Raw genomic sequence first — 15024 nt, forward strand, 5'->3', positions numbered from 1 at the left:
TAGATTTAGGATTTGGCCACAATAAGGTCACTAAGGTTTAGAGTTTTTGGACATGTGTGAGATTATGTGCAAAATAAATCAGCATTGTTTTATTGTTGGTGAAGTGCCTCTTTAACCCTCTGGAGTTAAGGTCAGGGGTCAGAGTGTGGTGTGGGCCTGTGAATCCTGGGGGGACATGTGATTGTGATGATGCGGCCGCCGGCCACACAAATAAACATGACCTGTCTTGGTCTATTCTGGGCCTGTATTTGTATGGGGCTGTGGCGGTACGAGATGCATTTCAGAAGCATTCTAGCATTCTAAGAATAGTTCCATTCACTTATACAACACAGACTTGAATAAGCATTCTGAAAGGGATTATTTTATTTTGGGTGAACTGCCCCCTTAATGTTTGAGCTAAATCTCAAGGCACACACCATTATGTCTCGATAGACCACCTAAGATCCACTGTTATATTGGACAGCCTATTCCATTCATAGTATTCTCATGACGTGTGATGCAATTCCCACCAATATGGCTGACGATGCCATCAACACAGCTCATTGGCCATGGTTGTCCTTTCATGATGATCATCTGTTGTTTGATGACAAACATATCTGTTTTGATAACGATGTAGTTAAATATGAATACAGCTGTGGTGATTGAAACTACCTTTTTGGTTGAAATCATCGATTTGCAGGTTGACATCATCGATTTACAGGTTGACATCATCGATGGACAATAAATTCACACACACATGCACACATACACGCATGCGCACGCATGCACACACAAACATACACAAATTGGAATGCAGACGTAGGGATGATCCAGTTGTTGTGGCGTTAAGGAGACCTCTGGTGGTTCAGGGGAGACACTAAACCACAAGCCCACACTGCAAGAAATGTCCATCTTTACAATTAATTTAATATTTCTTATGAGTCTTAAAATCTCACTTTATTAAAACAAGAGAAAAATCTGTCATACTATGGCAAGCCGTTTTAACATTTACTAATACCACTACTAGTACTACTACTACTGCTAGTACTACTACTACTACTACTACTACTACTACTACTACTACTACTACTACTACTACTACTACTACTACTACTACTACTACTACTACTACTACTACTACTACTACTACTACTACTACTACTACTACTACTACTACTACTACTACTACTACTGCTAGTACTACTACTACTAGTACTACTACTACTACTACTACTACTACTACTACTACTACTACTACTACTACTACTACTACTACTACTACTACTACTACTACTGCTAGTACTACTGATTTGATTTGATTTGATATTTTTTATTTTCGTGTCTTACATACAGATGTATGCCCAGCCCATATGGGCTTACAAGACACATAACAATAAGTATATAATAATATACTTTACCAATTACTTAACAAATGACATAGACCAAGATGGCCATAAAAAAATACAAGAAAATACAATAAAACGTAATATAACACAAGCTGTACTCAATGTAAATAAACAGAAAAACAAGGTGAATTCAAATACAATTATATAGGATACAGTGTGTTTTGTCTCAAGTGCCATGCCTTCTCCAAAAATCCTGCAAAACCGAAGATGTCCTCCACAAAAAAACAACTCAACATACAACTCTCAGACTGCCAAAACAAATCTGGGTTTACAATTAGAATTTTCTCAAATACTACTACTAATAATAATAAATGGGTTTTATATAGCACTTTTCTAGAACTAAATGTTGCTTTACAATAAGGGACGGGTGAGACTAATACATAGCCTTCACTCCTATCTCTCTTCCCCTCTGTCTCTCTCTATCTATCACATGTGCACACACACACACACACACACACACACACACACACACACACACACACACACACACACACACACACACACACACACACACACACACACACACACACACACACACACACACACACACACACACACACACACACTTACATCCACATAGCCGTCACATATTTCACATAACACACACGCACACACACACTCACATCCACATAGCTTTCTTTGTCTGCATACCATATTCATGAACACACTTTTCTAAAAAGTGAGATAGGGATAGTATTTGGTTAGAATTGACATCAACAGGTTGTGCAATTGAAAAATATAAATCTATTATCCTTTGTCATTATAGTTTTATTATGATTGTCATGGTTGGGACAGGGTCAGTTTTAAAGCTTAGTAACAGAATTCGGCTATAGGGCGACAATAATGTGGTCAAGAGGCATGGTTTCTATCTTGAGCCTGAACTGGCGTGGTTTCTTTTTATTCACATGGAAAGAGCAGCAGTAACATACAGGTCTTCTCTCACTGAGAGACATAGGGGGAGAGAACGAAGTGGGAGGATACATTTGCTTTTATACTCGCCACAAGGTGGTGTACCTGGGTGGCTCCGCCTAGAGCGCCCTCTAGTGGGAACAGATATATATGCAACTAAACAGTCACTGGTGGAGACAGTTATATATGCAGGTAAACAGTTACTAGTGTAAACAGCCATATGTACAGTTAGACAGTTACTAACAATCCTACACAGAACCTCTGATCTCAACAAAGCTAGATACTATCATGAAACTAGAGACGACCGTGGGTATCATATTATACAGTATCAAGCATGTCATGCTAGCTCGTCGGGAAGGGGGCTAAATAACGTTCCAAAGTTAGGCTAGATTTTGGTGAGGGAGCTTGACCTCTGACCTCATGATTTCTGAATGAAAATGGGTTCCATGGGCATCAACATGCCCACTTTATACTATTCCCATACAGGTTTGGGCTAAAACCACACCGCCTTTTGCAGCACAAATGTGTTTAAAAAAAAAAAGTTGTATTTGACTATTTCTGCATACTGGGGTCTCTAAACAGTGTTGGAATTGCATAACATGATGACTGAAAAGCTGAGACTCTTGTGGTTCCAATGAGCCTGTGATGCTGGTCCCCATGGTAGCCATTTCATTATGATGAAACGACCATTTAGTAATAACTAATAGTAGTGACATAGTAATTAGAGACAGTTTCACTACTGTATACAACTTCAGTAGTTTTACATATCAACCTCACATTTGGTACACATCGTAGACAAAAGGTGTGTGAACTTGATCTGTTTTGCAAATATGATTTTGAGATTAACTGTAAACACAAGATTTGCAAGTCTGTTTCTTTTTCCACAAGAAAGGTGCCCCTAATTTTCATGGAATAATTCAACTCAATGATTCAAGTTATTACGTTTAAGTCTTTAATTTAAGACACAATTCTTCTTGATCCTCCAATCACAACAGTTGTGACAGTTGACAGTCGTGATTGGAGGATCACATAAAGAGGGTGGGTTTTGACACGTTTGGCATCTGCACAAAGGGGTTAAAGGCACATGATAAGATTTAGAGCAAAATCGTCCTTTGCAGCCTCTGCTTAAACATTCGTAACATAACGATAATACAACGAATTAACAGCCCACATGCACCTTCTTTAGGCTGAAAAATACACCAGGTTGTAACACCAGGTTATATAATCCTATTTGTCCAAGAGTTGACTGTTAACAGGATCTTTCTTATTAATTACAAGACACTTGCAATTTCAGAGTCAATTTCACCGAAGGAATTTTCAGAATGCGATGCGTTATCGTGTGCTTCATCAAATAACTCGTTTGGCAGAATACATTTTTCTTTTTCTTTTTAAAGCAGGCGCTGCCATGAACTGAAACTCTGACCTCTCAAAGGAGTACAAAAAAAAACTCTCAGCAATGCATTATAAATAAATAAAGCTTCACTGTTTCATATTAAATATATAATGGTGAATGTGGATAAACAGATAACCCCCAAAAGAACATGATATTGACCGCTACAAATTGCTCAAAACAAAAAGGACTTTTTCTTTTTTTTCTTTTGCAAGGGTGTACTCAGTACAACTCCTTGTAGATAAGAATATCAGACTCAAATATGTAAAGGTTTGAAAAGTCAATATTGTCCCAGAGAATATTGCCCCAGAGGCTGATGACACATTGGAGCCAGAGGGCCCATAGTCAGGTGGAACATAGCCAGACAGGGCGTGGGGTACATTGACGCAGACACCTCCCAGCACAGCTCGAGAGAACGGGGTAGAATAATTCAAAAGATTTCAAGAATTATTCTGTTGCTTTTTTGTCCTTCTTCTCCATTTTGTGATCTGCTCTATACTGTGACGTCCAAACGAAGCTCACTACAGATGAGAAGATGGCCGTGCGTACCGCGGCATGACACGAGAACAGAGAGAGGGAAAACAGTCACGGTTTCTTAGCAACTAGATACCGAACAGGATATCGCAAAGAAACCCTGCAACCCATAAAATAAAACAAGATCAAACCATACAAACACAAAACACGAACAGAGAAATGAATTATTTGTGCAATTGTCTTGATAAATACAATATCTACAACAAGAATCCCTGATAGAGAGAGAGAGAGAGGACACCTTCCATCTATCCACGTTTATCACACTGGCCTTGAGAACGCAGCATCCAGAGACAGCTGTTGGTGGTGATGATGCTGCAGTAAATGGTAATTGGCTGCATTTATATAGCGCTTTTTATCCAAAACGCTTTACAATTTGTTCCTCACATTTTACCCATTCACTCACACATTTACACACCGATGGCAGAGGCAACCATGCAAGGTGCCAACCTGCACATCGGGAGCGATATAGGGGTTAAGAGTCTTGCTCAAGGACACTTCCGACACGCAGGGATCGAACCGGGAACCTCCTGATTACCAGACGACTGCTCTACCTCTGCTCTACCCCTTTGCAAAAAAAAATATAATAATAAAATCTAACCCTAACTAACCTTACTGTCCTAATATACTAACCGGTATATTATATTATAATATACTAACCTGTAGCACTCAACACTTTGATGAACATTGTTACTCAGCTGATAGAGTTGTGCCCTTCCTGATGACCTGTCGTACAGAACTTGTAAGTCGCTTTGGATAAAAGCGTCAGCTAAATGACAAATTTCTTTCTTTTTTAACCTTTATTTACCCAGGGTAGGTTATCTGAGCATGTATGCTCTTTTTCAGCAACGCCCTGCTTCACATTCACACAGTTCCACATATTCACACCTGGCAAGGAAACTATAAAACAATAAAAGAAGGAAGGGTCATCACGTCACAAGTGTGAAAACCTTCAACCGCCCAACATTGAGTTGAATGGGATCAGCCATCTCCTCGTTTACGTCAGAACTTTTGTTACCTCGGATGTCGGAATCATCTGCAATGTGTTGCATTGTTAACGTTTGATATATCGGTTGATGTATTATTTCCTCAGATAGCTGGTATATTTTGATACAGGCTCCAATAGAACTGGCACCAAAGTCTGGCATCAAGCAGAGCATAGAACGCTGGTATTCTGACGTGATGACCCTTCCTTCTTTTATAGTTTCCTTGCTGCCCAGTACAACCACAGTCTTGACGCTGTTGGCCACTGAGCGACTCCACAGCAGTGGAGGGGTTAAGTGCCTTGCTCTTGCGACGCATAAAACTTGCCCGCATACGAGTAAACTGTCTTTCCCAAAAGCGGGATTTTCCTCTGCTGTATCCGTGGTCGTGGCTAGAGGGTATCCACATCTCGTAGATTCTTCACCTTAAAAGGTGGTGGGGGAAGTGGATCAGCGCTGGAGGTCGGTGTGGTTGTAGACGATCCTCGTGGAGAAGACCAGAGCCAGGAGGCTGAGGGAGAAGGCAAAGGCCATGTACGCCCTCACGCTCTCGGCCTGCTGCACTAGAGAGCCGAGACACAGGGCTGGCAAAACCTGCAACAGAGAGAAAATGTGAATAAAGAAGTAGTATTTACATTAGGGATGTCCGATATTATCGGCCTACCGATATTGGCATTAAAATGTAATATCGGAAATGATCGGTATCGGTTTTCAATTTATTTTATTTTATTTTTTACATTTATTTAACCTTTATTTACCCAGGCAAGCAAGTAAGAACAAATTCTTATTTTATTTATTGTGAAAAGTATGCATAATGTTGTGTTTTTTGGGGGGGGACAATATCGGTATATCGGATATCGGTAAAAAAGCCAATATCGAACATCCCTAATTTACATGTTTCAATATTTGTCTCTCCTCACCCCCACACTGGATTAAATATACTCAATGCCTATACTCAGTTTATACAGGGTATCTGCAGGTTTCAATAAGTTCAATTTAAGACTTTTTAAAACCACTTAGAGCAAAATTTCTAACCAATTTCACCACCATACTAGCACATAGCAACACTGACCTGGCGGCCAATTTAAATGCACACGCGTTCCATACAAGCTCTCGCCAGACGCAGATGCTGGTAGCCCCACAAAAAAACGACTTGAATACAAAAATATAAATCATAATATTTAATATTATTTCATCTTCCGACAGCCGGGCTGCCCCCCCAAAACAAATTTAATACCTGTGCAAATGAAATATTGCACATGTAAGACTTTTGAATACCTTTAATACCTGCTTTTATTCTATCTGCACTTGATGCATTGCTTTTATTCAAGTTTATTCAGTAAATGTCATGCTCATTTTATGCCTATCTCCATTTCTGCTGCAATGCACCTTGGGCAGCAATTCTTGTATGAAAGCCTTTGAAAGGTGCTATACAAATCATGTTTATTATTAGGGATGTTCGATATTGGCTTTTTTACCGATATCCGATATACCGATATTGTCCAACTCTTAATTTCCGATACCAATATCAACCGATACCGATATATGCAGGGTTCCCCCCCCCCCCAAAAACTGAATAAATTCAGGTAATTAACATTAAATATGTCTTGTTGTGGAATTAACACAACATTATGCATACTTTTGACAATAAATAAAATAAGAATTTGTTCTTACTTGCTTGCCTGGGTAAGTAAAGGTTAAATAAATTTAAAGATTTTAAAATAAAAAAATATATATATTTTTTAAAACCGATACCGATATTTTCCGATATTACATTTTAATGCCAATATCGGCCGATAATATCGGTAGGCCAATAATATCGGACATCCCTATTTATTATTATTATTATCATTATTATAATCACACCGACCACCTCACCTGAGACAGCAGGTAGGCACTATCCAGTACAGCCATGTCGAAACACATGCCTCTCTGGGAGACCGGTGTAGAGTGTCCCTCGCCTGGGTCTCTCTCCATCAACAGATGGGCGGAGGGGGAGGCGGGGGGAGTCGCCACCCTCGGAAGGGTGACTCCCCCCGGGTGGCCGTTGCCATGGTGAGCGGCGAGCTCGGAGGAAAGGAGGGATTTGGACAGGGCAGGCGAGTCCTCACTCTTCCCAAGGTGGAACGCTCGGGGCTTGGAGCAGGTGAAGAAGACCTGAGTGAGAGAGTTGGGATGAAGGACAGAAGGTCAAATGGAGTCCATTTACAACGATTGCTCCTCAAAACAAAAACAAAAAAAGCCTCATATTTAGTAACAATGGTAACATTTTATCGGGGGCAACGATAATAATGATTAAGTACATAGTGAGTACATTATATATCCATATCTGTCTGAATATACCTGCATATAATCCTTCTATATACCTACTTATTAGGGCTGACCCCTATTAATCGATTAGTCGACTAATCGGTCGAAAGGAGCCGTAGTCGACTGGCCAACCTCTTAGTCGAATATAAAAAAAAAAAAAAAAATAAAAAAATATTAATATATCTTTTTTATAATTCTTTCCAAAAGAAAAGAGGCCTAGAAGCGTGGCTAACGCTAATGGCACGCATACCAGAGGCTAACTGCCTACGAAAACAGGCACAGAGGCACTGAAAGAGGATTTCACCCATCTAATGAACACACTAGACTAGACAAATATCAAGATGTATCCATCAGTGGACCAATTGCATGCTTTTGCAGAGGACAAGAAGCCTTCAGTCGACTCCTTCAGACATTAAGCACCCCCCACAGCCCAAATGGAATGATTTTTTTTTAAGTCGACCAATAGTCGACTAACGGCAAATTTTGGCCAATCCTAGTCGACCATCCAAATCCTTAGTCGGGGACAGCCCTACTACTTATACACCCGCACATAACCCACAGGGGCGGAGCTAGGGGGTGGCTACCTGGGCTCAAGCCCCGGATGTATTCTGAAAAGCCCCGAATCTATTTAAAAATTTTTTTTTTTTTTTTTTTTTTTTTACAATTCATCATTGTTACATGAAAATATGTTTGCACCAGATTTAGAAGAAGCTAATTTCCATCTGTGGTCTATCCAGCTGCTAACTGTATTTGAGTGAGTTAAGTCTTGGTGTTACAAAGGATCAGATTAAACCGAATATATATATTTATTTATTGATATATATTGCATAGTATTTGTATATCGTTTGATATCCCTTGTATATTCCTTGTACATATACACGGAATACCCCTTTAGCCCAGACCATAATATTTCATTCTCCTATTGGACAGCGGTCCACCGGCGCCAGAGCCGCGCCTCCGGAGTCAGGTTCAAAGTCACCGTCAAGACATGTCTGTGCATGCCCGGCCTTGCCCAGGGATACGAGACAGAAATGTCGTTGGCACTAGTTTGTTCACCGTGCGTATAAATACGGCGCAGGTGAATACAGAAGCACTTAGTCTAAGAGTTACCCAATAAGTTGAAGCCTCACCCACGATACAACGTGCGGTGAAGTATGGCCTGTTTGGCCCCAGAATAGAGCATTGAGACCGCGTGCGAATTAATAACTGAATTGTCAGAGTTTGGCGCTATACCGTCGAGTGCGACATATTTCTATTAAGTCAATAATAGTCTATTTGTGTATAGTGTATCGTGCGGCTAAAGTTCTACAGTGACCAGCATCCCCAACGCTTCCTCGTATTAGCTAGAGTTCTTATCCAGGCTGGGCTGCTTTCATGGCGCTTTCACCCGAGGAGACCTAGACGAGAACCGTGTGGACATGTACACTGGATTAATCTACCCGACGACTACATAGCCCTTTGCGGCTGGAATATATTTGCTTTGGTCCTGTGATTTATGGAGCGGAGAATCGCCGACGCCTGCACGTGTTGGATTTACCCCGCTAGGAGCCAAGTCGAGTCGGCGCCTCAGAGAGCCTGAGGCCGGCTAGCTTTCTTCACTGTGGAGCTACAGTCTACGGAGAACAGCTGTATTCGTCTGTGGATCAAGAGGCTATTGCACCGTCTCCTGTACCTGGAGTCTCCTTAGTCATCGTTGACCAGACTCTCTACTACCGACAGATCTTCTACCCCTGCTGGCTTACAACCAGGGGGACCCTTCCAGTATCTCCCGCTATATTACTAGTGTACCATAGATATAATTCCCTAAGATTCAGGTTGTATAACTACCTCCTGCGTAACCAGAGAATGGACATTCATTGTTGATTTGCCTACGCACATTCCTTTGCCTTACAAGTGCATTCAAAGTATATCGAGAAGTATTATGTACCTTTTGCTGCAATAAATACTTAAAGACAACTTTGTGTAGAACCGGTTCATTGTGGGAAGTGTTCATCATATTTATATATCATGTACTGTATGGCCAGTAATTAAAGTACATAAAGCGGTAGTGGTTTAATGATACCATACTTATCAATACAGTCAGGGAATTGTACCCCTCAGTTACAATTGGTCCTTCGAGCCGGATAGTAACTAGTGTAATATTAATATAGTGGTATTAATATTGACATGGCCTATGATGAACACTCCACAAAACGGTTCTCCTAAAGTAGATCGCCCGCAGCGTAGACGGCAGACACCTCAGTACTTAGAGGATTACGTTGCCAATATACTACCTAGCCTTCTACAGACGGTAAACGCGGAAAAAGTAGATAGTAAAATTATGTCCGACCCTATCGCCCAGGCTACCCCGCCAATAGAGGCCCTAGTGGGTTCTAACGTAACTGACCAAGCTCACGGTAGGGACCAGGAGGGACCTGACACGACTTTACCCCCCGCCAAGACCGAAGAAGTAGTCCCAGAAGAGCTCCAGGATAAAGACAGCTCTCCAGGGATGGAACTCTACCCGCTACAAGAAGAGGAGAGCACCCCGGAGATGGACCTCCAGGACTCGCCACAGGAGAACAGATCTCCAACGAGTACTGCCAGGAGCGGATCACCTCAACCAGCGTCTTCCCCCAGCGAGGCGGACAAGATGCTGGCACAGGCATTCCTCGCCAGCCTAGCAGCCTCAACAGAGCGCGATCGACTCCAAGCACAGACGCTTAGTGAGCGCGAACATTCTTCCATGGAAAGAGAACGCCTTCAGGCGCAGCAACGGAGCGAAGAAGATCGTATACGTCTAGAGATTAGACGCCTTCAGACGGAAGAGAATATGGTAAGAGACCGGGCCGAAGCCCAGCGCGCCGCTGCCGGTGCCCAAAGAGAAGCAGAGCGCGACCTCGCTCTCACCAAGCGCGAAGCCGAGCGCGACCGATTACAAGCGCAGATAATGGAGCAGCTGATCACCAGGGCAACACCCCCTCCCTCCGCACGGGGTTCCAGGGCCTCGTCAAGACAAGGGTCGAGGGCACCCTCCCCTACCCGATCAAGCGACCCTGAGCCCGACCACCAGAGAGAGCCTATACCCCCTCCGAACCCCTTCCCCGACCGGTCCAAGTGAGACCCAGCTACAAGGAAGAAACGGTCTACACCGCGGAGAGGCTAAATAGACGACTACAGGATCTAGAGGACCTGCCAGAGGAAGAAGAAGAGGGAGAGGAGGAGAGTCAAGCCCGACAGCAGCACAGTACTCCACAGGACCAGGAGGTCCAGTACAGCCCAGGCTCTACCCCCGCGGCTCTGCGCTACAGACCCCCGACTCAATTCACGGGTGAGCTTGACGCACGACCAGCCCCGAGGAATAGCACCTGGATACGCGGGCCATGGTACCCAGCAGGTACCAGCCCACCAAGAGGCGTAAGAGGAGACTCGCCTAGGAGGCCTCTCTTCCAACGCTCACCGATGTGCCAGCCATCCATGGCATCATACATTGGCACACCGACGTTTCCGGACTTCACCCACGAGAACAGAGCACAGTACACGGAGCTACGAATGTGCTTAGAGACAATGATGTCCGATGTAGCTGATGAACCGTACAAGTATGCTATCCTACTGAAGCACCTCAAGGTGCCCCGAGCGCACAATATAGCGCTGGCCTATGCCACCTCTACTACCCCATACACAGCGGCTCTAGCAGCACTCGACCAAAGATATGGACGCATATGGGACTACGTAATACAAGAGATAAGGCATATTGACCGCCTACCCCCAGCCACAGACAATCGCTCACTAGATGACCTGTCTATCAAGGTACAATCCCTGGTAGGGATGCTGGGGGCGCAAAGAGAAAAGGGTATGCACGAACTGTACGCAAACTCTAATGTCGAGAGGATTTTAGAGAAGCTTCCGCCCGCCCGACAAGAGCGCTTCAGGCGGCAAAGAGACCACCGTGATCCTAACGGTCCCGAGCCATCCCTCCTAGACCTAGCCGACTTCCTGGCGAGAGAAGTCAACAGCCTACGGTTGGATACGTTCATGCGGAGCACCCCAAGCTCCAGAGAGGGACCTAGGAGAGCAAACGATGGCCGAAGATTGGTGACCGTCATGCACCAATCAGAATCAGTACCGAGAAGCAAGAACCACAGTACCCCCTCGATGAAAGAGAAGTGGAAGATGGTGTGCCCGTACTGCGAAAAGGAACACTGGTTGTCACAATGTGACACGTTCAAGAAGATGACCGCCGACGAGGTGAGTCAATGGATAAAGTCCAACCGACGCTGTTACCGATGTGCGCGCAGTCACATGGCAGCCGATTGCCGCTTAAAGAAGAGGTGTAGTCGGTGTGACGGAGCCCACCTAGATGTCCTACACGACAGTAACAGAAGAAAGCCTGCACCCTCAAGCAGCACAAAGGCAAGTGTTATGTACATTGACCCCGCCAGCAGCGGGGGCGCCCGGGTGCTCTTAAAGGTGGTCCGCGTAACACTGAGTTACCAAGACAAGGTCATGGACACTTATGCCGTCCTTGACGACGGGTCAGAGAAGACCCTTCTCCTCGCGTCCGCTGCGGCCCAGCTGGGGCTGCGGGGGAGCGAAAACCAGATGACGATTCGGACAATAAGAAGAGATCTAAAGACGATAAAGGGCGAGAATGTCTCCTTCACTATCGCAGCAAGCGGGCAGCCAGAGAGACGGTATAGGATTACTAATGCTTTCACCAGCCAAGAAATAGGCCTGTCGCAGTACACCTACCCCATCGCCAAGCTGATGGATAAATATGTGCACCTGCGTCAACTACCTATACCGCTCATAGACGGTGCCACCCCGACCCTGCTGATAGGCTCCGACCATGCAGACCTCATAGTCCCGATAGACCGGGTCCACACAGGGCCCAGAGGCTGTCCTGCAGCAGTCGAGACCCGCCTAGGATGGACATTACAAGGCCCCCTCGCTAAGTCTCTTAACCGAACAGCAGCCACTAGCTGCCTCCACTCCAGAGTGACAGAAGAAGACACCACCCTCCTACAGCATGTCGAGAGGCTATGGACACTAGAGACAATGCCCTTTAAGAACGAAAAGAAAGACATTCGTTCCAAGGAAGACATTTACGCTATAGCCCTCCTCGAGCAAGGGACAAAGAGAGTCAAAGTCAACGGAGTGATGAGATATGCAACTCCACTCCTGAGGCGAGAGGGTATGCCTACCTTCCACGCCCCAAAAGAAGCGACGGAGCGGTATCTATTGAACACAGAGCGGCGCCTAGCCAGAGACCCCGCTCAGGAGACTGTGTACCGCGCTGAGATTAACAAGCTAATCACAGCGGGACACATAAAGAAAATTGACATTAAAGAGGCCGATCAGACGACCGAATCATGGTACGTGCCGCACCACAAAGTCCACCACAACGGCAAGGATCGTATTGTGTTCAACTGCAGCTACCAGATCGGATCACAAAATCTGAATAAAGAGCTCTTGCCCGGCCCAACACTCGGCCCCTCTCTACTAGGCGTGTTACTACGTTTCCGCCAGGACAAGGTGGCCATCAGCGGCGACATCAAAGGGATGTTCCTGCAGGTGAGACTAGTGGAGGAGGACAAGCCCCTGCTGCGGTTCCTATGGAGAGAGAGGATCGGGGATGAGCAACCAGCCATCTATCAATGGGAAGTCCTCCCTTTCGGAACCACATGCAGCCCATGCTGTGCTACGTTTGCACTGCAAAAACACGTCGCAGAGGACCCAGCAGCTGATGAAGAGGTCCGACAAAGTGTAGGAAATAGTTTCTACGTGGACAACTGTCTGCAAAGCGTCTCGACGCCAGAAGAAGCCGAGGCCCTTCTACTCAAGCTCCGCGCCTCCCTGATCAAAGGCGGCTTTGATCTCAGGCAGTGGGCCAGCAGCGACCCGCAAGTATTGCGCAGCCTCTCCCCCGAGGACAAGGCAGCAAGCAGCGAGACCTGGATGGCGACCATCCCAGGAGAAGCCCAAGAAATGACATTAGGACTAGTCTGGCGCTTCAAAACAGACTCGCTCCATTATAAACACACACCCCTGACCAAGGAGCAGGGAAGGTCGACTGCACTACCGACCACCAGACAGAACACTCGCCAGACAATATGACCCGTTGGGATGTATTCTACCTTACACCACCAGGGCAAAGATGATTGTAAGAGCGTTATGGGACAAGGACCAGGGCTGGGACGACCCCATACCCGAACACCTTGCATCCACATGGAGAGAGTGGGAGACGGAACTCAGCTCACTCCCAGGTGTCAACATACGCCGCAGCTACTTCCCACCCACAGTGAGGCCGGAGACGTGCCAGATGGACCTGCACGTCTTCAGCGACGCCTCCGAAGTAGCCTACGGTTCGGTGGCCTACTTGCGTGCCCGAGAGGAGGGAGGAGAAATACATACTGCTTTCATCCTGGCTCGCTCAAGAATAGCCCCACGAAAGCAACAATCTATCCCGCGTCTAGAGCTCTGCGCAGCCCTAGCAGGAGCGCAACTCGCCACGTTAATCCAACGTGAACTCACCATTCCGGTGCAAAGAACAATCTTGTGGTCAGACTCCACGACAGTACTCACATGGATCCGGTCTGATTCGTGCAGATACAAGGTCTTCGTGGGAGTCAGAGTCACAGAGATTCAAGATTTAACAGAAGTAGCAAGCTGGAGGTATGTGGACACAAAACACAACCCAGCTGACGTCATCACCCGGGGAATGTCCCTGGATGACCTCACCCGTCACAACCTATACAGTGACGGGCCAGAGTTCCTCAAGCTCCCGGAAGAAGAGTGGCCTACACCCACCCCACGGGAAGCGAGTAAAGAGGAGGCAGAAAACAAGAAATCTATGTTCTGTGGATTGAACACACTCGTCTCCACAGACCCCGACATAGACGATTGCCTCACCCTAGAGAGTGCGCAGCTAAAGACATTCCTGTGGCACCACCCAGAGGTTCAGCTCACTACTGACATTACAGCAGCTGACTACGAAGAAGCAGAACTTCTTCTACTACAACGAGCCCAGAGAGACTCGTTCCCCGATGAGCTAGACTGTCTACAGGGAGCAAAGCCCATCCCATCAGACAGCAGACTGCTCCACCTAGCCCCCGAGAGCGACGCCCATGGTCTCATCAGAGTGGGTGGTCGTCTGCGGAGAGCTCCAGACTTACCGGATGACGTCAAGTACCCGATAGTCTTAAACAGCCGACACAAGGTCACAGAGCTGATCATAAAGAAATACGACGAGGATGTGCATCACGCCGGGGCAGAGAGAGTCTTCGCGGAGATCAGACGTCGTTATTGGATACTGCAAGGGAGAGAAGCAGTGCGGCGCTTCCAGCGAACCTGTCTAGACTGTCGTAAGTGGCGAGCGCAGCCCAGTATACCCCGGATGGCTGACCTACCTCCCTGTCGCCTCCGACTCGGCGACAAGCCTTTTCACTCCACCGGTATGGACTGTTTCGGCCCGCTGTATATAAAGAAAGGAAGAGGAACCGAAAAGCGGTGGGGTATTGTATTCAAATGCATGACC

General features: G+C 45.7%; 1 protein-coding gene across 1 annotated transcript in view; it reads right to left on the reverse strand.

Annotated features, from left to right (window-relative positions):
- Nucleotides 1-2267: 2267 nt before the first annotated feature.
- slc45a3 (solute carrier family 45 member 3) overlaps nucleotides 2268-15024 on the reverse strand; it is a 55977-nt gene continuing 43220 nt past the window's right edge. The window contains exons 6-7 of the mRNA XM_084315584.1: nucleotides 7077-7355; nucleotides 2268-5792 (exon numbers count right to left, since the gene is read on the reverse strand). Coding sequence (XP_084171710.1) covers nucleotides 5649-5792; nucleotides 7077-7355 — 423 coding nt within the window. The 3' untranslated portion in view covers nucleotides 2268-5648. The remainder of the gene's footprint in view (nucleotides 5793-7076; nucleotides 7356-15024) is intronic.

Source organism: Notolepis coatsorum (genome assembly GCF_963971535.1).
Source record: "Notolepis coatsorum genome assembly, chromosome: 6".
Taxonomy (NCBI): Eukaryota; Metazoa; Chordata; class Actinopteri; order Aulopiformes; family Paralepididae; genus Notolepis; species Notolepis coatsorum.